Source organism: Lacerta agilis, chromosome 7 (assembly GCF_009819535.1).
Source record: "Lacerta agilis isolate rLacAgi1 chromosome 7, rLacAgi1.pri, whole genome shotgun sequence".
NCBI classification, from domain to species: Eukaryota; Metazoa; Chordata; class Lepidosauria; order Squamata; family Lacertidae; genus Lacerta; species Lacerta agilis.
The window spans coordinates 23,191,434-23,217,042 of NC_046318.1; the positions used below are offsets into that span (position 1 = coordinate 23,191,434).

Consider the following 25,609-nt stretch of genomic DNA (forward strand, 5'->3'; position numbering starts at 1 on the left):
TATACCAGTTTCATCCAAAAGTGCCTTGGTCGCTAGCCCATGAAGGAGATATTTGCTACTGGTCTAAAGTTGTTAAGACCTTCTGGGTTAGCGGTAGGTTTCTTCGGGAGTGTTGTTACCACCTCTTGTAAAATAATTAACCACTAACCAGCAGTCCCTCCTTCCCTGCCAGCTCTTACGAGCCAAAAGGGACTTGGGTCCTTTTCTTCTTCTTCGGCGATCACTCTTAGCAGAGTAAGATTGTCTTCCATAAACAGTTTTGACAGTGAGTCCATAAGTGACTATGGAGGCCAATTCTGGATCCACACATCCTTCCACAGTGGGGACGTAGGTTTCCAGATGAGAGTTGATCATGCCTTCCTCTTAGCACGTTTCTCCTTTTCATCCTGAGTTTGAGCATCTTCAAAGTCCATGACATCTTTGGTAAAGGCTGTTCTCCAATTGGAGCGCTCGCAGGCCAGTGTTTCCCAGTTGTTGGTGTTTATACTACATTTTAAAAGATTTGCCTTGAGAGAGTCTTTAAACCTCTTTTGCGGAACAACAGCATTACACTTTCCATTTTTAAGTTCAGAATAGAGTAGTTGCTTTGGAAGACAATAATCGGGCATCTGCACAACATGACCAGTCCAACGAAGCTGATGTTGAAGAATAATTACTTTGACACTGGTAGTTGCACAGACCTGACTAGACACCTTGTCCACATCCTTCACCCGCATCAGCTGAAACCCATTCAACAAAACTGGACAAGATTGCACTCCGGACGCCAAATTTGATTTGTTAAGTTACAGTCATAAGACCAACTGAACGTGTCTAAAGTTGGTACACACCACTTTTAAATACTTTACATGTAACTAGGAACACTGACAAACAGTTTATAACCAACTATGGCCAAGTGTGGGCAAATGGTTTGAAAGACCTGTCATGTTGGAATTGTGTGATGTTCTTCTCCCTGTCTGATAGAATTGCCCTGACAAAAATGATAGTTGCGCCTAAGCAAACCTAACCTTTTTAAAGTTCTTCCCACAGAAATTCCTACCAGTGTTTCAAATTCTGGCAAGCTAGACAGGAAACTTTTGTATTTTCCTGTAGAAGGTCATAGACCTCCAAGGTTCTAAGGTATAGAAAACTGAAGGATGGAGATTGGGGAATTCTCTTATTGAAATTATTCTATGAAGCTTACCAACTTTGGCATCTGCTATCCTGTATTAATCACTCAAGAGACAGACAATGGGTACAGACAGAGCATTCTTTATTGCAACAATCCAACACACAACATAGTCACTTAATCAAAAAAGAATTTTACAGTAGTTTAAAAGTGCGGGACAATACACTGAAAACAATTTTGAAGGCCAGGAAGCATAGAAAGGAAACCTTAATGCTGAGTAATCTCCTTGTTATTCCTGATATATGAATATCACAATTCTATTCAAAGGACATACCGTAACAATAATAGAAAATCATTTGGACAAGCCTCAAGACTTTTATATAAATGCTAAACCAATTCCCAGGGATGGATCTATCTATCTATCTATATATATATATAACACGATGCTGACTGGGCTGATGTGGTAGCAAAAGTCAGCACATTTATCTGACAAAAACATATTCTTCAACAAGGCACTAGGGATTTCACACCATTTGAAAACCTATGTCTCAATCTAGGTGAACAAGAGAAGGGGTTAATATCTACCTACTTTGCGCAGTGTGGGAATTAGATTGGAAGCCAACTGGGTATCTCAGATGAATGTTCGAGTCCTCTGTGGAGTAAATTTCCTTTCAAAACCACTTTAGCTAAAAGAAATACTTTGGAAAATCATACAGTACAACAATGGTACCTAACACTGGTGAAAATTGCAAGAATGGGTAAGTCTCACCTTCCTGGGGGGGGGGGGGCAGGGAAGATGCAGGATTTAATAGCTCATTAACACATATGTGGTGGGATTGCAATAGGGTGGCAAGATTTTGGGACAGAAGTGTTTCAGGATGTTGCTAAAATTCTGGGAAAGCCTTAAAACACACACACAAACACACACACAAACAGCTTTGCTAAGTATATTTGATGGAGATAATCAATATTTATTGTATGAACACTTAATTGGCTATTTACTAACAGCATTGGGAATAGTGGCTGCTAGAGGTTGGAAGAATGCCATGAGTCCATTTCAGTGGACATAATCTCTTCTCAAACTACGGTAGCTTCTTTACTTCATGCCTTTCATATTAGGTGAATTGCAGGGAGGGGTGGCTATTTTTTGGTTGGGCTTATTGTGAATTCTTGTCTTTCTGTTCATATATGTAAAATTTAATAATAATTTTAAAAACCATTTTAAAAAAAAGCACCAGGACAGTGAAAGACAAAAGGGAAATGAAATGAATTATGGCAAGAACATTGGCCCAGGAAACGTGACAGAAGAAAGATCACTTTTAAAGTGTAAGACCCAAGCTGTCCCAACACAGCCATACTTCTAGAACAGGAGTAGGGGATCCATCCATTGGCAGATGCACACCATACATTTAAAGCATATTCACTGCACATTTAAACCGCATGACTCCCCACCCCAAATCCTGGGAACCGTAGTTTCTCCATTTCAGAACTACAATTCCCAGCACCCTTAACATAATTCTATTTCTCAGGATTCTTTGGGATGTGCTTTAAATGTGTGTTCAATGTTATGGCATGGTGCTGCCACCGCTTAGATATTTCCTTATAACCAACCATTATATAAATTTTGTTTAACAACAACAACAACAACATCTGTCCTGTCTAGCTCAAACAAAATTTGGCTGACAGCGATTATGGGGTGGGGGGAATGGTAGCTGGTTTCGACCTATAAATCCTTAAACGGCTCAGGGCCGCAATACCTCAAGGACTGCCTCTTCCCATATGAACCTACCCGGTCCCTGAGATCATCTTCTGAGACCCTCCTTCGTGTGCCTCCTCCTTGAGAGGTCCAGAGGGTGGCAACACGAGAACGGGCCTTCTCTGCAGTGGCTCCCCGTCTGTGGAATGCTCTCCCCAGGGAAGTTTGCCTGGCACCTTCATTATACACCTTTAGGCGCCAGGCAAAAATGTTCCTTTTTAACCAGGCCTTTGGTTGATTTGATTTACATCCTATGCCCTTTTAAAATGTGAGGGTTTTGGGTGTGTGTGTGGTGTTATAGGGTTGTTGTTGTTTTTATTTTGATTACTGGTATGTATTTTGTGGTCATATACCATATTTTTCCACCTATAAGATGCCCCCATGTATAAGACGCCCCCTATTTGGGGGGGGGAATCCAAATTAAGAAAACACCCCTCAGCACTACCCGTGTATAAGACGAGCCCCAATTTTAAACATATTTTTTTTTTGGTAAAAACAAAAAACAAAACACCCCTAGTCTTATACATGGAAAAATACAGTTTTTATTTTATTCTGTGAACCGCCCTGAGACCAGTGGGTATAAGACGGTATATAAATTTAATAATAATAATAATAATAATAATAATAATAATAATAGCTACATTGAGCATGTTCCTACAATATAGTTTCTTCCACCCAACTCCTCCCCGTCCGTCTGTTTGTGATGTCACATTGCTCTTGTGATGTCTGGAATTCATAGCAAGGGCTAGAAAAAGCCTCTGGCACAGAAAGAGAAACAAACATGTTTGCTGTGCTCCACTGGGTGGTAGCTACGTTCCTAACAAACCTTTTTGAACAAGAAAAGAGGAATAAATATGCCTGTGAAGACCTCTCTTCCGAACTTGCCACCACTCCCCACGAACCAGCAAGCAAGCAAGAGAAGCTTCGTTTTAGGCACCAGGCAGGTGACAAGATCTAAGCTGAACTTGCCACCACTGGTCATTTATCAGAAATTAAGCACCTGCGATAAGGAGGAAGACATATGTCAGGTGTTCCAAAAGCTTTCCGCACTTTGTGGCAATTTGCAAGACCCTCTGAAAGAGCTGCTGCTTCGGTGCGCTTATGAAGACCAGGAAAAAAGTACGTGCAGACTATATTTTTGCATCATTGGAAATAGAGTAGCTGGTCCCAATGTATGCATGCCAGGCTGCTTTTAAGGAAAAAGGTCAAGGGGTGGGTTTAAAGAAGAGGAATATGAAAATATTTACTGAAATGAAAACTTGGATATATTTAACTGTCAGTATTACTAAAATGGAACAGAGATTGACAGTGTTTAAAAAGCCTTTGGACAGGAAAGGTACAGCTGTGCTAGTAGAAAGCTTAGAACTGAACAAATATTTATTACCTAAAGATGAGACCTTTAGGTTGTAGAGGATGCACGCCACAGGCAAATACTATTAAACCACATTTTCACATATTAATATAGCAATTATGTGGCTGGTTCAGAAAAATGAACGCCTCGAGTCACAATTTCTTAGCAGCTACAGCCTGAAACGGTGTGTCTGCTCTTTCACAACGCAGAGGATAATGAAGGCCAGAAATGGCTTTAATAGTACTTTGCAGAAGATTAAAGAAGTGTCTGAAGTGGGATAAAGAAAGGATTGTATTTCAATAAAATTAATCCTCCCTAGATAAAGAAAACTTCAACACTGTCCGTCTGGAAAAAAATCAGTTCATTATTTTGGGAGACAGGCATGTTTAATTTGCTGGAGACTTTAAGAGGTAAAATACAGGAGGGGGGGTTGAAAAGAGATTGAAAACGAAATCTCACATATTCCTGGACAGAAAAACAAATAACAAAAGCATTCAAGCTGTGCAGCTTCGATTTAAACAATGTTCATGGTAGCGTGCCATGATAATTCCTTCCCCATTATATTTGTTAAGTTAAAAGATATATTGGCTTCCCATCCCTCCTCAATATAAAATATGCACCACCTCTAAAAGTAGTATCATATCATTATAAGCATTTTTCTACCCTAAGACAATGGTATTGTCTATTTTTGCTTCTACTCCTATAAACACTACCCTGGGAGTAAGTGCCACTGAAATCAATAAGGCTTATTTTTGGGTAAATATCCGTAAGATTCAACTGTAAGTCATTTTACCCAATAACAGTGCTAAATGCTTCTTTCACGTTTATAATAGGTGCTCTTTAAATTTTTAAAGAGTTTAAACAATAAAAAACCATACAATTTAATGACAATTTACAATGAAACAGAATTTTACTGCAAAGCAGTGAGCCTACATAAACCTACTGCCACAGTTCAGTGCAATCGTGCAATGAAAGACAAAAGAACCCCATGAATGAGGTGGAGAACAGTTTCATTTGAATTCATCACCTGCTTTGTGGGCCATAAAGAAGGGTCAAATGCAGGCTATCAACTATAGCGTCCAAGTCAGTACAGATCCAATCAATTTTGCAAGCATAGTGCTCAGCAAATTGTTCACAGCGGGCAGTTGAGTAGTCCAAATTCTCCTAATGTGGGCCAGAGTGTAAAAGACCCATGACCGCTTGAAACAGCTTCGCTGGACAGCTCCTTGCTAATGCAATGGAGGCAGACACAAAAGATGTTTTCAGTGCCTACACTGCCATGGAATGGGTATTCAAAGAGACTCTGACCTGTATTCAGCCGGACTCCTCCTAAGTTTTCCACCAACATCACTTTAGTTGCTGTCTCATGTGTTTCATTGTCATCAGTTCCCCACAGAACCAGGAAGCCTGGTTTGAAACCACTTCATGAGAGGGGATGCTCAGGAGAGATGGTGTCTATAGCCACAGTCAGGCATGGCCAAACGTGGCCCTCCAGATGTTTTGGAACTACAATTCCCATCATCCCTGACCACTGGTCCTGTTAGCTAGGGATGATGGGAGTTGGAAGGAATTTTTTATTTTATTTTGTTTTGACTATGGCAGACCAACACGGCTACCTACCTGTAACTGGAACAATAATACATTTATTGATAACCTGCCCACCTGACTGGGTTGGCCCAGCCACTCATAATAAAACATTAAACATTTTTTTAAAATCCTTCCTTATACAGGGCTGTCTTCAGATGTGTTCTAAAGGTTGCATAGTTACTTATATACAGTACTTGGCTCAGGGGTCGCATAACTCCACACCCTCCAACATTTCTCTGATGAAAATACGGATGTCCTAAAGACAAGCAGGACATTCTGGGATTACCGTAAATTAGAAACTGGGACGGCTTCTGTAAATCTGGGACTCTCCCTGGAAACTGGGGACATTTGGACGGTCTGTGTGTTTTCCTTCTCCACTTCCTGATTCTGGAACCATGAGAAGAGCCTTGGCACCCTTTTGTTGCTGCACGTAGCAAACAGATCAACCTCTGGCATCTCCAAACACCATGTGAACTTCTGGAAGGTCTGAGGGTTCAGAGACCATTCTCCCTGATCAGATGAAGTTAGTTGCTGTTAAAGGTACAGCAGCAGGAGCAGTAAGATAAAATAAAAATGCAACAAACCTCATTCTAATACCATACACTTAAAGCAATAAACAATTCTCATTTTCCACCCCTTCCTCTTCAGGTTACAAGGTTTCCTACTTTGACACGTTTGATACAGATAGCGACCTACTGCAGGGGGCATACTGTTCACCGCAGCCAGATCACATGCCCCTAATAAAAAGATTTCTTTCCAACAAGATTGCCAAGGAACATAAAGCTTTTGGAGTGTACAGACGCGATGCTCCGCTGGCAACCATAATTGCAAGGTAGGATATTATACAAAAGGTTTTTTTGTTTTTTGTTTGGAATGCATCTATTGTATAACTTCTTCTTTTTTGTTTAGGGATACTTGTATCCTCTGCTTGCTTTCTTCTTCTTTTTTTGGAAATGTTCCCCACCCCAAATCACTAATAATATAGGTGCACACTAAGTTTCTAGCTAGAAAGCCATCACACTGCATGAACAGAAAGGTTTTCCTGCCACCAGACCTCCTGATGTGGAGACTGCAATCCACACTGCCCACTTTCCCCTTGGATTAGAACAATGAAGTTATTCCAGGATTGTTTTGCTATATGGCCAGTTCATTCTCATTTCGCTTCTTCTCCTGTAACCAAAGGCTATGTCAATACAGGGGTTATGAACATCTGTCAGTATGCCAAGAGGTATTTATGGCTTTAATTGTCTGGAAGGCATATGCAACAAGGTGATTAAAATGGAGTGCTCCAGTTTTTTACAGTTGGGACATAAAGACAAGGAATTTCAGAACTGAGCGTATTTAAGCATTTGCATGTCTGTAGGATCACACCTGAAAATGAACACTGCTGCCCCAATGCAATGTAGAGCACACACAACCCTTAATAATAATAATAATAATAATAATAATAATAATAATAATAATAGACTGATGATCAGCTGTTTAGTAAGGAAGGAGGAGTAAGGGAGTCAAATCTAGCCCTATTCCCTTCTTGACCAGCTTCTCTATCTGCAGCTTGTTCTCCAGCTAGAAATAAGTAAGATAAATAAACTAGAGTTTGTGGCAGATGGCATCACATGCTCCAGTGCCACCTCTGGTTGCTCTGATGTGTTTTTCTCTCTGCTTGTTGCCTCTGGCATGTGTCAAGGGCAAGGGGGTGGGTTGGATTGCAATTTAACAACTACAAGCATTGTCCAAAAGAGAGGGCTACCAGCCCTTGAGTGTGTCCCAAAACCAATGCGACCCATAAATCCAATTAAGCAGCTTATTCAAAGAGCACATGCAACAGGGAAAGGAGGAGAAACCATATGCATGCAGATCAAAAGGTACTGCACTGGGCAAGATTTAAGAGCACACCTCTCAATAGTCGCCTCGGGCGCTGGCAGCTTCTGGCATCATTGCCAGTTGAGGGGCTCAAGAGGGACAACTGTTACAGGGACCCTATAGATATTTAAGGCCTCTTGTGCCCAGCTGGCTTTGAGTGACAGGTTGCTAAATCCAGCCAATCTGAGGATGGCCACGTATGTCAGAGAAGGGATCGTAACACCTTTGGGAAGTTGAGAGATGGAGTTGTGGTCCAAGTGCTTCATCAGCAACCTTTCCTTCCGTGTGTGCTTTGGGATGTTGGCAGGAACAACATGACCTTTCTGCCTGGGGATGATGGAGGATGAGAGACAATGGGCAATCTTAAAGTGACAGGAGGAGGTGAGAGTTGCAGCAAAAGTCTGTGTGCAGTTGCAGCAAATAATTTCAGTACTGAGTCCACAGACCAAAAAAAAAGTCAGAGAGATGCTGTTTCATTGATACCACTGATTTGTTCATTTGAAGAAAGTGACAGAGACAGAGAGAAGCACTTACTTATTTTGCTTCTTTTCACATTACAAACCCGTTCATTTTTTTGTCCCATAGTGGTCTTGTTACTTGTTCTGCTCCTACGAGCGCATTAAACTCACAGAATTTTGACCAGCAGAGCCTTTCCAGTTATGAAAATATTTGAGAAAAGATTCACCTGGTCTCTACACCAGAAAAAGCTTTACTTGTCCATTTATTTCTATTTGTGTATCAAGCTGCTGTAAAAGGCACATGAACAGGGTCAGTAAAAACTTGGCAATCTGCCACAATAATCCTTTCTTACAGAAAAAAATGTGTTTTATCCATTGTTTTCACACCACCTTTCAAAGAATCAGAGGCAAATGCTGTTAGCATATTTTCCTCTGCTTCCTCCCAACCAAGAAATAAGGATCAGGAACTCAGCTTATTCTGGCTTGCTTCTAATATTTGGAACAAAATAAAATAAAAAATTCCTTCCAGTAGCACCTTAGAGACCAACTAAGTTTGTTCTTGGTATGAGCTTTCGTGTGCATGCACACTTCTGTAGTAGATGCTCTTGTTCCTGAAGGGAACTTAACTTCTCTTTTGTTCTTCTGCTATAAATTTAGGATTTGGCCCAGTCGCAGGGTATGAAAAACTTATACATTCAGCCACTGAAGGTACTCGTCTGGCAAATAGTTAAAATGCCTTTTGTTAAAACTCTGAAAAGTATCTCTACCTGTGAAAATCTGAGACTCCAAAATATGAAAAGTTAAAACATATGGCCAGGAAAAAAATCAGGTCACACTTTCTTATGCAATGTTCTCTCTGGAGCAGAACACCCTGTGCAATTTATACTTGTCAAAACACTGGAAGCTGTGGGACAAAAGAATTTCCCCCCCCTCATTACACAAAAAGAACAATTGGTCCTAACTGAAGTGTAGTTTATGAGTGGAGTGCCGTATCCAATGGAATGGCTAACAGCAAACGTGGCTCTAAGCATCTGTTCTAAGCCAAGAGGGCGGGGAAGCCTGCTACACTAAGACATGTGGGTAAACTCCCATCAGCCCCAGGCAGAATGGTAAATGTCAGGGATGATTGGAGCTGTGGTCCGGCAACATCTGAAGGACCACAGGTTCTCCCATCCCAGTTCTAAGCAAATACCTTCCGCTTGGATCAGGGTTTCCCAAACTTGGGTCTCCAGCTGTTTCTGGACTACAACTCCCATCATCCCTAGCTAATAGGACCAGTGGTCAGGGACAATGGGAATTGTAGTCCCAAAACTGCTGAAGAAACACCGACTTGGATTATTCTCTGTTGTGACATATGTAGTATGGCAGGTCTGGGAACAGAAAAATGGTTTTGCTTATCCCTATGCTAGGTTTTCCCCCCACCCCACTACAATTTAAAAGCCAATCTTCATCATCTTGGCCCTAATATCTGCTGAACAAGTTGCAACTCCTGTGATGCATACCAGGAGTGTTTACAGAATGAAACTCTTCACCTAAACCTTTTCCCTCTTTCTCTTCTCCACCTTCTCTCCCGCACCCCTCCCTCTCCCTCTCCCTCTCCCTCTCCCTCTCTCTCTCTCTCTCTCACACACACACACACACATTTCCTATTGACTTTCATTGTTTAAAATAACCAAAGCCTTCCTTTCCCAGCTTTACAGTGAGAGATGTTTCTGTTTGTCCTGGAATTAAATTTAAAGACCAAAGATGGACACAAATGCCTACCGCAGTTTGCAAAAGGACTGTATTAATCCATGACACTGAGCAGGCGTCACATAACATAGCAAAATGCACAGAACTGTTATAAGGTTCCAAAGTATTTGTAAATAAATGTTTTAATTCAAATTTTCCGCTAACACAAATGCTACCTTTTCTGCCCTCCACCTTTGCAATAGATGGACACCAAATAGCATGTCGGCCCACTATGACAGACAATCGGTTATTCAAGAGCTTAAAAAGTTTGGGGATATTGAATCCGTGACCCCTTTCGGAAGACAAACAGTCATCGTCGTATTCAAAGAAATATGCTCTGCATGCAAAGCAGTGAGCGCTTTCCCACCTGAGTGCTCAGAGGGAGGAATACGATGTTTCTGGCATCACAAATTCATGTCCAAATACAAAAGACGGAAATTCCAAAAAAGGAGAAGCTTTGCAACATTAGGAGCGAAGGTGCCATCTGCACGTTAAATGGATGACGCTCGTCCCTGTTAAGGCACAACGTAGATATGTATTCAAAGGATTCGTTTAATGAAATTTAGTCATCTGGTAAGAGGAACAGAACTATGCTACAGACATTCCTTTTTGCACAGTTGGCAAGAGATCAGAGCTTGGACTTCTGTAAGAAGCTCATTATGGCATTCATGCACTCATCTGACAGCCATCTTCCTTTGAGACATTCGCACTCTTGGGAATTAACTTCATGGAGCTTCTCCTTTTCCGTGCTTCGCAACAACTGCTTGGAGACTGTCAAACTCTGGAGAGAGAAAGAAAGAAATAAAAATTCCATCGTTAAGTGCGGAATGTACAATTCCAAGCGACATTTCCATAAGGTGTAAAATCCCAAATCTGGCTGGTAACACAAATGGGGGGTTGGGGTTGGGATGGGTGCAGGGTACAATGGATTAGTGTGAAGGGGGCTCCTATATTTCTCTCTACCCAACAGCAGATTTCCCCTGAAATAAGCTAGTGGATAAAAAGGGTTGATTGCTTCCCTCCCAGTGGCTCTAAGTTAAGGCCACCTGGCAAACCTGTGTCAGGATCACACGTTTGCTGAGGTTCTAACCTAAGGCTGCAAGCATAATGTAGCAAAAAAGTTGTGCGCGAGAATGAAAATGGTTTATTTATTTATTTTAATCTTTTTATTCATTTTTTTGACAATAACAACAAACAAACAAACAAACGAAAAGGCAAAAAACAAACAAACCCATACATCATTCATATACTTTTCCACATATAAGCTCAATTTCTATCAATAAACAATAACAAGAAAAAGAAAATTATAGTAATAACATTTGTATCAAAATTATATCCAATTCATTTTAGTCGTTCCATTCATCACAGAAAAAGGAACTAAATTATATATGGGTATTTGACTGGTATTTGAATGGAAACGGTTAATTGAATATTTACAGATAAACTGTAAACAGATAAGAACATTGGCAGGATTATTGTAATAAACTGCAGTTCGATAAGGGTATATATTTAAATTAGATGAATAATCTGGATATACAGAAGGTATTAAAAATAAATTTAAGGAACCGCAGAAAGGGGGGGGAAGGACGTCAAGTTTTGAAATGTTAAAATGATTGTAAAATTAGTGAAATGTATAAACCTGAAAAGTATAATTTTTTTTTTTTTTAAAAAAAGGTTGTGCTTGAAGCAGATTATAGTGCAGCATGAAAAAACGGCACAGGAAATTCTCTTTGTTTCATATACAAGATGAAAAAGCAGGTGAAGTCGATAATGCTGGTCTTGCCATGCCTTTCTGCTTGTAATAATTTCCATAGCGCGATCCTGCAGTTTTTGCACAGTATACAGAATTTATACTGCCAAATGGCACTAAGTGTCCATAGTATCCTCAGTAAGAAACCAATACCTGTACCCTGAATCTACAAAAAGATGGAGGAAGAACTTCATAGATGGTACTATTAGTTGGAGTCAAACAGACTTGTCAGTGTCTGATGGTTTCTGGATTGGTTGGTTGCAGGGTAAAGTATTTAGACAGAGAAATATGCAAACTAGGATAATGTCCAAAATCAGTGCTTACATCAATACTTGTTAAAACTGACTCTGCTATAAATGGGCCATTTTGAAGTTGCTGTAACTGTATATAGTTTTCTTCTAGAACTCCCAAAGCAGAGAGAAAATAATATGGCTTCAGGGATTATTTTTTTAAAAAGAAAAGAAAAGTGGGAAATAAGACACATTCAGGCTATTTTTTCCTGATCCGGTTTGTTTATTCTGAGCACATAATCCCCAGATGTAACCGAGTACATGCATTTCACATTGAAGTGCAATGTTGTGTCATTCATACTTTCACATTTTGAGAGGATTTTAACCATATGAATTAGAAAACTAAATCAATAAGGCTATAAAAATTGCCCTCTGTGACAAGAGAAAGATGTTAATGACCACTGAAGTTTTTAAAGTGATGTAGCCAATCAATAGATCATAGAAAAGCAGGTGAAACCGACAGATGAAAGCCAGAGTTTAATAATTACTGTTGTATATCCACCGCCTGACAGAAGGCCCATCAAAAAAAACTCTCAAAGGATTTGAAAAGGTCAAAGATAGACATGTGTTTGAAAGAACAGCCCCCATCCACCCCCAAAAAATTATCAATAAAAGGCCAAAAGAGAAAGAAACCAACAAACACGAAGCCAAACAGTCAAAACAGCCATTTGAATTATTTTTTTACATCACTGTAAAACATTAGCAGGCCTTTAGAGATGTTTCAGGATTTTATTGGCAAGTATTCTCGGAATACGTTTCTTTTGTCAATTTTAAAATATGCTTATTAATTATTATATTTTAATATTTAGGCCAAAGTCCAAGCGTTAGCTGAAATCCTTTTTTCCTTCTTACTCCCTTAATATGAGTAGATTTATGTTGTTATTTTCCTGAATAAATATTTCTTTGGAAATCTTTTGCCACATGCATAGCCTTGAGGAGGTCAAGGTCAAATTACATTGCAAGTTATTTATAACTTATTTATTAAAAGATTTGTAGCCCGCCTTTCATTATTATTTCCCACGTTTCAGGACAGAGTAATGTTGGATCTATGAAAGTCCTATGTGGTAGGTTGGAAAACTACCTGAATTAAATATCAAAGCTGTACATTGGCTGGCCTCAAAAAAACTTATTGTGCATTTCCAACAGCTGTTTTGCAGATGCATGTAAATAAAAAGGCAGAGCAGCCATTATTTCTCAGTCTCAATTTCCCTGTTTAAAACAGAAACAATACTAACCTCCAAGCATGATTTGCCCACTACCATGCGTTTAAAAATAATTTATCTACAAGCAGGGCCTGCAACAAATTGTTACAGTGTGGAGCGATTTCCTGTTCAGTCCTCCAACCAGCCATGCTTCTTTCAGGATATTCCATTCAAATTCCTCCTTCCCGGATGCCCATCCTTGCCACAAATAGCCACTCAGCATTGTGAAACTGTTGATGTTTTGGGGTTCCTCCCTTAGGGCTTTCCCCTAAAGCTTTTGTTTCTAATTCCTGCAAATGTTGGGGTTCACCCAAGCACACACACACCCTGAATACCATCCTCTTGTGCACAGATAGCACCATGTTAGCTACACAAGAACTGGCACTTGGAGAACGGAAATCGCTAGTGGAGTTATGTATGCAATACGGCCAGGCGCCAGAAGCAAAGCTACGTTGCCATCCATGCAGCCAAGATCATCACGCTAAGAAATGCACAATGGAACTACTCCGGAGCCAAAGGTTCTGGGAATGGCAGCCCTCCTTGTGGGATATTAAGCTGTCACTCAAGTCCAACATTCCGAGAGAGGACTAACTGCCTCTATGTGGCAGGCAGTTTTGTCAGTTGGTCGGTTGCTGCAAGGAGTGTTAACTGGTAACTGCTCGGATGCAGTCTTCTCATGACTCACTACTATCTAGTACAGTGGTACCCTGGGTTACGCACACCCCGTGTTGTGGATGTTCGAGTTGCGAACGCCCGCACCCTGGAAGTGTTTCTGTAGCGCGCGACCCCCGGATGCACAGAAACGTTCTGCGCACTTCGCACATGCGCAGAAGCGCTCAAATCTTCTTCCGGGTTTTTTTGTGCGTTTATGACACGCACACCCAAGTTACGTACCGCGACCCAGAACAGATCGCGTACGTAACCCGGGGTACCACTGTATATAGTTTATCTGTTATGTAACAGATACGTGCCTTCAGGAACAACTCTGTGAATCTGATAGTAAAGTAGTTTATGTTAATATGATTCCGATTCATGTGCGTTTTCTTTAAGAGGGACAGAAAGGGATTATCAACCAGGAAGGTATAATTATTGATAGGACTCAAACGCATTACCAACCCGCTTGTCACTGCAAAAACTCAAACGGGATCGTTTAAACCCTGCTAAATTATATAAATGTTCCCACACTCCTGTGGTTGTGGAATGTGTTAGAAGGAAGATGTGCAAGCCCATATGTTTACAGCCTGGAAAATAAGCATTTAATATATATATTTTTTAAAAAAACTAACATTTTTGGGAAGGCTTGCGTAAGCTTTCAGCCGTGCCCACACTTCCTTCTGGAAAACCTGGTCAGGGAAAACCTCCGTGACAAGCCCTTGCGAACAGGCTTCAGCTGCAGTCAGCTTCTTGTTGAAAAGCAGCATCTCAGTGGCCTGAAAGAAAGGAAAACAAGAGAACGGTTACTTTGGCAAAATGCTAGTAGCAAACAGAAGCAATAAATAAACCTGTCAGTCCCAGCTTGTTCTTTCACTGCTGTCACCTTTGTGCTTTGTTAAATACGCTGAGAAGGGACAATAGCGTACTGGTAGAATACATGCACTGGATCCCAGGCTCCGTCCCTGACACCTCCAGTAATAGAGTCAAACCTCGGTTGTCGAACATAAACCATTCCGGAAGCCCGTTTGGCTTCCAAATATGTTTGACAACCAAGGCGTGGCTTCCGATTGGTTGCAGGAGTTTCCTGCACTCAAGCGGAAGCCGTGTCGGATGTTCGGCTTCCGAAAAACATCTGAAAACCAGAGCATTTACTTCTGGGTTTTTGGCATTCAGGAGCCGAAATGTTCCAAAACGGAGGCGTTCAGGTGGTGGGAATGACTTATCCCAGGGGTAGGCAACCTAAGGCCCGGGGGCCGGACGTGGCCCAATCACCTTCTCAATCCGGACCACAGACGGTCCGGGAATCAGCGTGTTTTTACATGAGTAGAATGTGTCCTTTTATTTAAAATGCTTCTCTGGGTTATTTGTGAGGCCTGCTTGGTGTTTTTACATGAGTAGAATGTGTGTTTTTATTTAAAATGGATCTCTGGGTTATTTGTGGAGCATAGGAATTTGTTCATTTCCCCCCAAAAAATATTGTCCGGCCCACCACATGGTCTGAGGGATGGTGGACCGGCCCACAGCTGAAAAAGGTTGCTGACCCCTGACTTATCCTGAAAGGGAAAGACCTCACCTGAGACTCTCCAGTCAGCCGCTGCCAAACAATACTGGGCTAGCATGATCAATGGTCTGGCACTACTATTATTTTTCATAGAGTTGGAAGGGACCCCAAGGCTCATCTAGTCCAACCCCCTGCGATGCAGGAATTTCAGCTAAAGCATCTGCTACAGATGGCCATCCAACCTCTGCTTTAAAACCTCCAAGAAGGAGAGTCCTCAACCTCCTGAGGGAGACCATTGAAAAGCTCTTTTGCAGCTGCTCCAGGAGCAGCTGTGAGCAAAGGAATTTGCTGGGGAGCAACTTGCAAAAAGCATGATTAAAACTGGAGTTAAACAACTCATGGAAAGGCCACAGGGGGGTTTGCAATGCCGTGGTCACCTCTTTTCTAACCTTTGTGTGTTCAGTGGGAAGGGGTGCAGGGGGCTCCCAAGTGCGCTCAGCCTCAGAGACGAGGCTGGTGGCGACAGTGTGCATGGCTCTTCAGCCCCTACACAAGTTGTTTAACCCCTAATAAGGCTTGAATAGGGCTCAATGGCTACCTGAGCAAAGCGCAGAAGGCACTTCTCTCAAAACAACCCTCAAAAAGGCAAAAATGTATATCTGTTACCTTGGATACGCCCATAATTTTTGGAAACGTGTATGAGGAACATCCTTCCGGACTCTGGCCCAGGTTGCTGAAGGGGGTGTGAAATGTCGCCTGTGAAGGAAAAAGACTCTTGCTTTAGAATGCTATCACTTTCAAATAGCATACAATATCTAGCTGTCCTTTTAAATCCTGAATTAGAGTAATAGAAATGCAGAGTTGGAAGGGGTCCAGAGGGTCATCTAGTCCAACCCCCAGCAATGCAGGAATTTCAAGTAAAGCATCCATGACAGATGGCCTTCAAAGGCAGCCCCACAGAGAGTGCATTGCAATAGCTCGAGGGAGATAACTAGAGGCACTATAATTCTGCAATTCTAATTGGACCAACGTAGGAAAACATTGCACACCACATTTTCTACCCGCAGCTCATGTCCCATCTGAAACTGAGATGCCAGGAGAAAATAAGGGCAAAGAGAACCAGGGAAGCTTTGCTCTCTCTGCCAAATTCCAACTTGCAGTCCAGCTGGGAGAAGGCTGTGCAAAGTTGGCTGTTCTTGCAGGCCAAAATTAACATAGGAAAAGCAAGGTGCCAGCTCAGAGCCATCTTAGCTACTGACGTACAGATGAACTCAGGGAAGGCAGCAAATTCCGGAAGCCTCTTTCAGGCAGTATTTCTAAATGGTCATAGCTCATACCAACAGGCAGGAAAGCTGAGCCAACACATGTTTTTACTGATGTGAAGGGGAAAGAATCTTTGTATTTCCCTTTTTTATATTGAGTCATACATTTTATGATGCTGTCAGCTGTCTCAAGTCTCCATTTGGAAGGAAACTCAGTGCACAAACTGAATAAATAATCTTTTACTCTATACAACTTCAATTTCTATGAGAGCCCAATTCTGGATTGGGAGTGGGGATGGTGGTGGTCAGGCATTCATGCAGAAAACGTACCCTGTCAGTAGCATACACCATGTCAAACAGCCCAAGGACAGTTACGGCAATACCCACAGCTGGCCCATTCACCACAGCGATTAATGGCTTAGGAAAATCAATGAAATGGCCGACAAAGTCTCTGGAAAGAGAAAGGAAAAGAATAGAATAGGACTGTATATAGTGGAACAGTCTTCCACACAGTGCCAGCAATTCCCCACATCACAACACAACACACATGCCAGCTATTGCCCAACAATACATCTCAGCCATTTTGTGTTTTACTTGCAGCCTAAAGGCAAAACTACTTCTCCTCCCAATGACTGATTTTCATCATGCTGCGATCCCTCACAGCGTATCACGATAATGATGCACCCACTTTCCAGACCCTCTCTAAAGGACCCCGGGAAAGGAGGTTTAATTTCTTCAGGGTTTTTTCCCCTTTGTTTGACATTATTTCAAAGTACAGCAGACACATTGTGCTGTAAAACCGTGAAAAGGCGGTGTGTTAAGTGGCACATAAATGAAAGCAGATAATGTCAGTCTCTTGAACTTGAAAGATTCAACAGTATAATGAAGATGCTATGGGTGGTTTGTTTTGGGTTTTTTTTTAAGACAGAAAAGTGGGAAGTATTGTACCCACTCCGTCAGTGCAAAGTTGGCATCTGTGAACTCAAAACTGACTGCACCAGAGCAATTAATTACTTTAATGGGAGGTTTGCATTCTCCTATACTGCAGCTTTAATGAATGCCAGAGGTTCACATTGCTTTCAGGGTGCTTCTAGATATTGGGGTCAATCTCTGATAACAGGGTAAACAGGAAGTGTCTCAAATAAGAGATACTTCTTGATGTAGGGGGTTCTGCTTGGTTTTAGATGGCAGTCCAAGTCAAAATATTCCAAGAGTCAAGCTGATCTTTTAACGTCTGTACAGGATGAGTGTGTTTCTCTCAAGTGACAGCAAACAGGGCTTTCATATACTAGCCCTGCAAACTAATTGAAGAAGCATCCTTCCATCCATTCACAGCAATGAAATGGGCCCTCAGCTATAACAAAAGCCTTCAACACAATTTGCTCAGTCTCCCCTACAAATACAGAAAGAAGGCATAATTTAGGATCTAACATTATACCCTGTCACTTGTGATGGTGCTAATCTCTGTGACCAGCTTCCCCAAAAATGCAAGATTTGGGAAGCTCTATAGAAACAAAATTCAAGAACACCATCAATGATATTAGCTGAATTCTATAGGATCCTTGGTTTAATTTAGTTGTTCTACTTGAAATTGATAACTAGTTTTAAGATTTATGTATTTTATTAAATTTATATATCATGCATGCATTCATTTTAAAATTAGATATGGAAAATAATCATAGGTAAGTAATACAGGGTTGGTATGTTTATAAATGTTTTTACCTAGATGTGTCAGGTCCTTCTCAATTGCATTGTTATTCATAATGTGTAAGACAAAAACCTTCCACTTGTTAACTTGCAAAGGGAATAGATACAAACTCTCCCATAACTTGTGTTTTCTTGGGCTGCACAATTTCTATTCCACACAAAATGCACACATCAGTTGAGCTCCTGTGAAAAAAGCCACTGCTTCTAATGCTGAGAATTTACCAAGAGGTGCAATCTTTTGCACGCTTACTTAGGGGCAGCCCCACTGAACTCAAGAGGGACTTGTTTCTAAGTAAAAAAGATCAGGCTACACATTTCAGTTTTCTCTTTTTCAAAATGTGTTAAAATGTGGTGCCCCTCTCTCACCACACATTCTGCATGTCTGGTATGCATTTCAACACAATGCAAAACAAGTCATACTTGAGCATCTCTGCACCATTCTTTGCCATCTCCTCTAATCCATCTGCTGGGATGTTAGCAAAGTTGTTCAGGTCATTTCCACTACAGTAGTAATCTCCATTACCTGTACACAAGCACACATATCAGGATTTCTGAGCGGGTGAAATAAACACAAATGGAAAATAGCCAGACAATGTTTATGAATGGACATTCTCAATTTAAGTATTTAGCTTGTTATGGCCCCAATAAAACATTTAGGATTTTTTTATGCCTCTCTGATTTCAAATGGAAGATAGTGAACACATGTTTAACTATTCCAGGAAAGTCAATAGAACATTAAAATTCAATCTTCGGTTGAATTGAGCTCTCAGTTACTTCAAACTGGCTCAAAAGCTTAAGTATTTAACCAATTATGAACCTTCCGGTTGCAGTGTTTCCACTTGATTATATGGTCTCTGAAAATAATGTGGCTCCCATCTATGGAGCCTTCTGCTGGTAAATGGAGTGGAACACATTTTCGCCAATTCCCCTCCTCTGCCTTCAGAAAAACTGCTCTGGGGAGCTGAGAGGGGACAGGGGGACCTGCAAGGAGAAGCAGAAATTGGTGGTAACCACCTCTCTCCCCTTCTGCTGGATCAGAGCTGGGTGTTTTTAGGATTCTCTCCTTGACAACGCTATCATCTGTAGAGCAAATGCGGTTTTATACAGGTACAGAAGAAAGAAAAATCAAATGAAGACAGTGCAAGTGTGTGGGCTACTGGAGAGGAGAACCTGGCTGCTTTGCTTCTCCTTGGTGGTTTTGCTGCAGAGTCTAGCTGAGCCCCAAACTCTCTCCAGACTAACCACAATCTACAACCAAATTTAGCCCTATCATTTCAAAGAATCATAGACTCAAAGAGTTGGAAGGGACCCTGAGGATCATCTAATCCAAGCCTCTGCAATACAGGACTATGCAGCTGTCCCAAACGGGGATTGAACCTGCAACCTTGGTGTTATCAGCGCCACGCTCTAACCAACTGAGCTATCTAGGCTGCAGCTCAGGGTTTGTGTGGAGGAGCTAATCTTGAGCCTGTGTTCCGAGGACACATTAAGTGAAACCATGGCTTAGCTCAACACAACTCAGCTCAACAGCCACTGAGGAGAAAATTCACCAGGATTTCCTCTCTGGGTGTACACACACTTCAATTAAGCCATATGAAAACAATATTCCCCACCCCAGACATTAATACATTGAAAAAGTCATGAGAATACATGATTTTGAGGATAGAAACTGGTGTGTGTGTTTGTGTGTGTGTTTTGCCATATACATTTGGATGAGTTGGGCAAGGGGACTTGCACCCCTTTCTTGTCCTTCCTGCTACTGGGGATTTGGGACACTTTGTCACCTTCAGATTTGCACCAGTTCCTTGGTGTTCTCTGTAGGCACAATGCACAAGGAAAAGGACCAAAGGACCAGGCAGAGGGTGTTCTCAGTAGTGGCGCCCACCCTATGGAATGCCCTCCCATCAGATGTCAAGGAAATAAACAGCTATCTGACTTTTAGAATACATCTGAAGGCAGCCCTGTTTAGGAAAGTTTTTAATGTTAGATGTTTTATCGTGTTTTTTATATTCTGTTGGGAGCCGCACAGAGTGGCTGAGAAAACCCAGTTAGATGGGTGGGAGATTATATATATGTGTGTGTGTGTGTGTGTATGTATATGTATATATGTATATATATATAATTGAATGGCAATAAGCTCTCCAATTTTATTAAAAACTAACAAAACCATTGCCTCCAGACAAAAAGGATGTCATTAGATTAATCAGGAATAAAGAAACAGCTATCAAGTGGAGCCTGTAATACAGCTGAAAATATGATCTTGAGCAGGATTCCTCAACCTCGGCCCTCCAGATGTTTCTGGCCTACAACTCCCATGTTCCCTAGCTAGCAGGACCAGTGGTCAGGGGTGATGGGAACTGTAGTCTCAAAACATCTGGAGGGCCAAGGTTGAGGAAGCCTGATCTTGAGCAAAAAAAATAATGCTATGAGATTTTTGGAAAGTTTTCTGTTATTCTGAGGAAGAAACACTGACATTACTTTCCTTGTGCACACAAGGATTTTGGTCTTAATAGCATGCAGGTTAACTAGTTGCAACATATCTACAACATGATCTATCATTAAGAGACAAAAAGCAGCATTTGTCCATCTCACTCCTCACAGGGTTCACGTGAAAAGAGATATACGCATACCGGGATTTTGAAAGAAACACAAACTTCATAGAGAATACAGAGAAAGGTAATACCTGTGAAAACCGTAATTACAGAGTCATCCTTTGCTGCTTCCTCAAGCGCTTCAATAATTTCTCTGTACATCTGCACAGAATGAGAAAGGAAGAACAAGTACCATTTGATGTTACGGGAAGTTCGAGAAATTTGGGGGTAGCTAGCGCTGGATCTAAGACCAGCCTTTCTCAAGATGATTTAGGCTCCAGCTCCAGCAAGCATGCCCAATGGTCAGGGATGGAAATTGCAGTTAAAAACATTTGGGTGGAGCAACAGGTTTGGGAAGGCTGCCTAAGATTCTACTACATCAGCATAGTCCCGGCTTAATCCAGAGCCTGGACAATACAGGAACTCATTTTTTCTCTCGTCTTGCAAAAAGAATTGCCCTGGGCATGCAGAGTGTTTCTATCTAATAATGGGAAGCCCCAAAGCAGGCAGCCCACTGGTTTGTACTCTTTTTGTGATTTAATCCTGCAAAGATATACATGTTTAACATTTTGCTTATATGAAAGAAAGGGCAAAGAGATGCGAGCTTGTGGATGAGCAGAGAAGCCATCCAAATGTTTTAAATGCATTTCCCTACCACCGTCAGCCAGTGATTTGCATAGACGGTGAGCAAACACACAGTGTATTTTACCCTAGTATACCCTAATTTTTGTACACATTACTTGGTGGGTGAAATTCAGAGGATGGCTGTGTTTCTGTTCTTGCATCATTTCAGAAACTATGGAGGTTTGCCTTTAATGTGCCAAAAATGAATTTCTCTCCCATCCCTACCTCCCCATATTCCAGCTACTGTCCTTCCCGTGGACATTAATTTTGAGGCTTACTGAAGACCCTTTATTTTAGAGAAGCCTTCTCAAGAGGATTGGTCCCAGTCATGCATATTATTAACGTAAACGAACTGCAAAAGTGAATTTGTACATTGTTTCATTGTATTCTGAGGTTTTAAATTCTTATATACTGCTTTAACATTTTCTAACTATAAAGTAATTATTATTTTTTCATAAAGAATTACTACTACTACTACTATTTGTGTGTATATATAGAGCTAAAAAAGAAATCTATTTAGTACACACACACACACACACATTCTGATCTGCCTATATTAAATATATATTAAGAAGGATTACAGAGAGCACCCAGAAAGAAAAAAGTAAGAGAGCAAAACGTGGAGGGAAGAAAACATGAAACTGATAAGTGCAGCAGGTAGTACAAGGGAGGGTAATCTGTCCTCTACTTCTCAGTTCTTAAAAGTTCTGCTAGATCTTTTTCTCTTTTTAAATTTCCATCTCACTTTCCTTGTTAGCCAATGATTTGTGACCTGTACGATGAACCAGCTTACCGTTCTGCTGATAGCATTTTTCACCTTGGGGCGGTTTAACACGATCTTTGTGATGTTGTCTTTAGTAGAAACCTCTAGTGTTTCATAGGCAGCTTTGCTGCCAGGGGGAGTTGCGTCAACCTGAGAAGATTCTGCAGACACCAAACTGGATACAAGTTCAATGTATTTCTGTCTTGCGCTGTCCTGGAACGAGAAGCCCACTCGAAATATTATAAAACAGGCGACGGATTACATATAGTTAGGGTCCAGATACGAAATGGTGAATACAGAACAGCACCAAGGTAAAGGATTCTAGCTTCAAAGTATTTTTTAATGAGATACTTGGGTTTCATTTCACTTTTAATTTTTGTACCGCCTTTCTATATTGCTAAACACAAGGCTGACTACAAGCAACAAAATATACAACAACGAGCACACACCTTATAATAATCTGATCCAATACAGAATGTCACAATAAAACATAACTTTAAAATGGAATGACTTATATCAAGTTAAATATTCAAAAATCTATTAGAATATACACCATAAAATTAACTCTCAAAACATCAGCAAATAATAAACAGAAATTCACTCTTAACAATTACAACAAATAATTACCAAACTATGGGCAATAAATATAACTTCAAGTTACAATGCATAAAACATGTGCAAAACCACATAAAAGGATCAAGTTGAGAAACAAAAGACCCACAAGTTATACATTAAAAAAAAAAAAACAACTTCCCTATATCTTATTAAAAGCCTTTAAGGGATCAAAAAGATGCCTGCTATACTTTCAAGGAATATATATGTTTCTGAAATTCTTTGCTGGCATATGGTTAATGGTGCTATTCTTATGGCCTTTTCAAAGTCAGGGTACAAATGTTTTAACAGCGTTACTAGGTAGCAGCTACCTTGAGTCTAGGCCAGGGGTAGGCAACCTAAGGCCTGGGGGCCAGATGCAGCCCAATCACCTTCTCAATCCAGCCTGCGAATGGTCCAGGAATCAGCGTGTTTTTACATGAATAGAATGTGTCCTTTTATTTAAAATGCATCTCTGGGTTATTTGTGGGGCCTGCCTGGTGTTTTTACATGAGTAGAATGTGTGCTTTTATTTAAAATGCATCTCTGGGTTATTTGTGGGGCATAGGAATTCGTTCATTCCCCCCCCCCCACCACCAAATATATATATATATAGTCCGGCCCACCATATGGTCTGAGGGACGGTGGACTGGCCCACGGCTGAAAAAGGTTGCTGACCCCTGGTCTAGGTTCAAGGTGGAACCAGCTGTGACACAAAATGGAGACATCAAGGGGCCCTTATAACGCTGCTGGGATTCTTCAGTGCATTCGTGAGAACTTCTTTTAGTTCTCTTTTTGTGGGTCTTACTCCATTTGTGCCTTTAATAACCGCATTTGAGGCAGAGTTCTCTTAGCTGGGAGTTTCACCCACATATCCACACCATTGACTCAATTTGGTTTAATAGCAATTCTCTCTCCTCTGGGAACTCTGGGAATTGTAGTTCTGTGAGGGGGCAGAGGTAAGGAGCTCTGGCATGAAACCACACAAACTACAATTCCCAGGATTCCTTGGGGGAAACCTACATTAGTTAAACTACATTAGTTAGTCAGAGAGAATCCATTTGTGGTGTAAATAAGCCATATCGTGTCAAGTACAGTAATTCCAGATCAAGGGTTATTCTGGATTCGTAAACCAAAATAATCACTTATACTGAGGATAATTATGAATGCAATGGCTACAGATATAATGAGCAGATTGTCTGACTCCTTCCAATAACTTCCCGTGATGCAAAGTGTCTTGCTTGAAGCTGAACAAAGGTAAATTTGTTGTATGACAGTCGTTATATATGATGCAACTTTAAAACTAAAGATATCTAAATGCAATAATTCATTTTGTATCAGTGGGAGAGCTCAGGTATTTTGAAAGATTCTAAGTGCTTTTGATCACACAGAAAAAGAGACTACAATGGCATGGCATAATCCTTTTTTTAGTCTCTACTAGTAACTTCCCTATCAAAGTCCCTTTATAAATTAAACTCTGGTTTTACCTGGGGAGCCTTTGCATGACTTATTTTCAGAAGAACCTTCAATGAGAGCTAAGCACCTGTGCATGTAAATATACAGGAGAGAACACAAAGGGACTCCCACTGGTATTGTTACAGCCACTTCTCAGTTCAAAATGACTTCTCTCTCCATAACCCTTCAGTGCCAAGTGAAAAGGCACAAAGGGGGTCATTTTACCATAATAAACACACCTTGGAAGAAGTCACGCTTTTATAGATTTCTACCTGTTGAAACAAAGTATAACCCAAGGAAAGGACATTATTTTTATTTTATTTTATGTAACAGTTCCTTTACAACCCTTTTGCAATTTAGCTTATCAGCGCCTCCATTTCCCCCAGAGAAACTCAATCTTCAGCGCTGAATGGGAACAAATGACAACCAGGTTTTCCATTGACTGCCACTGGTTTTGATTTCGCACTAAAGAGTGGGTTTTCCTAGGGAAAGTAGCAGGGCGAATGGAAAATTGCTCAGACCTGTACCCAAAAACCACAATTCAAGTGGAAAACTGTTTGGACACAAGGTTTCTAGGCATGGGACAAGAGGACATGTGGGCAAACCCTTAAAATGGAACCAGTGATGGCATTTCCCATACTCTTCAGCAAAATTTCTAGGGGTCAGGGAAGGAACACCTGTGCCCTACATTGCTCTTTCCCTCTTTCCACAATAAATTAACACAAAAGTATGTAATTATTTACATAGTTCTTCTTTATTGGAGCAGAATTTTTACTTTTAAGTGCACACAGCTAACAAAGAAGCCTTTGAAGAACTGAATACAATCCCTTCTGCATACCCCTCTGTGCAAAAGGTATAATATCTCACAGCGATACAACAGTAGCGCTGTGTTGAGCAGTACCTCTGGCACCTGGCAATCCCATGCGTCTCTCATCACGACAGGCCAGAATGAATGCACATGAACTTTGCACATTGGTAATCTATAGGATTATCTAATAATATTGGATTGCGGTACCCTGAAATGATTTTAAAAAATAATAATTAAAAATGATATTTACTGCATTTTAGTGTTGCACTTTGATGCCAGGGCTCTGTACTAGATTCATCTGAAGCCCAAACCAGGCCAATTTTGTGGGGATGTGGGTTTGGGCTGAGTTGGGTTGAGACAGCCCCAGGTTGGGCTGTTAGGAGAAATGCAGGACATCGGGCAGAAAGGCTGCAGGGGTCTGATTCACCAGCATGCTCCCCACAAGGAAGGTGCAGGCAAGCAGCAGCACCCCGCAGGATTGAACCATCCAGCTTTCAGATGGAAGGGAGGTGGGAAGAAGACACAGCATCTCATTCTTCTCCCACAAGCTCCCGACTGTA

General features: G+C 41.0%; 2 protein-coding genes and 1 non-coding gene across 9 annotated transcripts in view; 1 reads left to right on the forward strand and 2 right to left on the reverse strand.

The window, feature by feature from the left end:
- The first annotated feature begins 3,560 nt into the window (after positions 1–3,560).
- On the forward strand, positions 3,561–10,346 carry LOC117049744 (uncharacterized protein C6orf201 homolog). Its single transcript, XM_033154644.1, has 3 exons — positions 3,561–3,980; positions 6,448–6,631; positions 10,055–10,346. The coding sequence occupies exons 1-3, from the start codon at positions 3,716–3,718 to the stop codon at positions 10,344–10,346; spliced, it is 741 nt and encodes a 246-aa protein (XP_033010535.1). The 5' UTR covers positions 3,561–3,715.
- Positions 10,347–10,385: 39 nt separating this feature from the next.
- The window catches only part of LOC117049683 (enoyl-CoA delta isomerase 2, mitochondrial-like), a 33,507-nt gene continuing 18,283 nt past the window's right edge, over positions 10,386–25,609 (reverse strand). For all 7 annotated transcript variants that reach the window (XM_033154495.1, XM_033154497.1, XM_033154494.1 and 4 more), the window contains 7 exons: positions 22,226–22,408; positions 20,901–20,970; positions 18,638–18,740; positions 16,841–16,961; positions 15,915–16,004; positions 14,380–14,523; positions 10,386–10,632 (listed from right to left, as the gene is read on the reverse strand). In XM_033154495.1, coding sequence (XP_033010386.1) covers positions 10,480–10,632; positions 14,380–14,523; positions 15,915–16,004; positions 16,841–16,961; positions 18,638–18,740; positions 20,901–20,970; positions 22,226–22,408 — 864 coding nt within the window. In that variant the 3' untranslated portion in view covers positions 10,386–10,479. The remainder of the gene's footprint in view (positions 10,633–14,379; positions 14,524–15,914; positions 16,005–16,840; positions 16,962–18,637; positions 18,741–20,900; positions 20,971–22,225; positions 22,409–25,609) is intronic.
- TRNAI-GAU lies at positions 19,574–19,647 on the reverse strand. Its single transcript has one exon. It is a non-coding gene; the product is annotated as a tRNA-Ile (tRNA).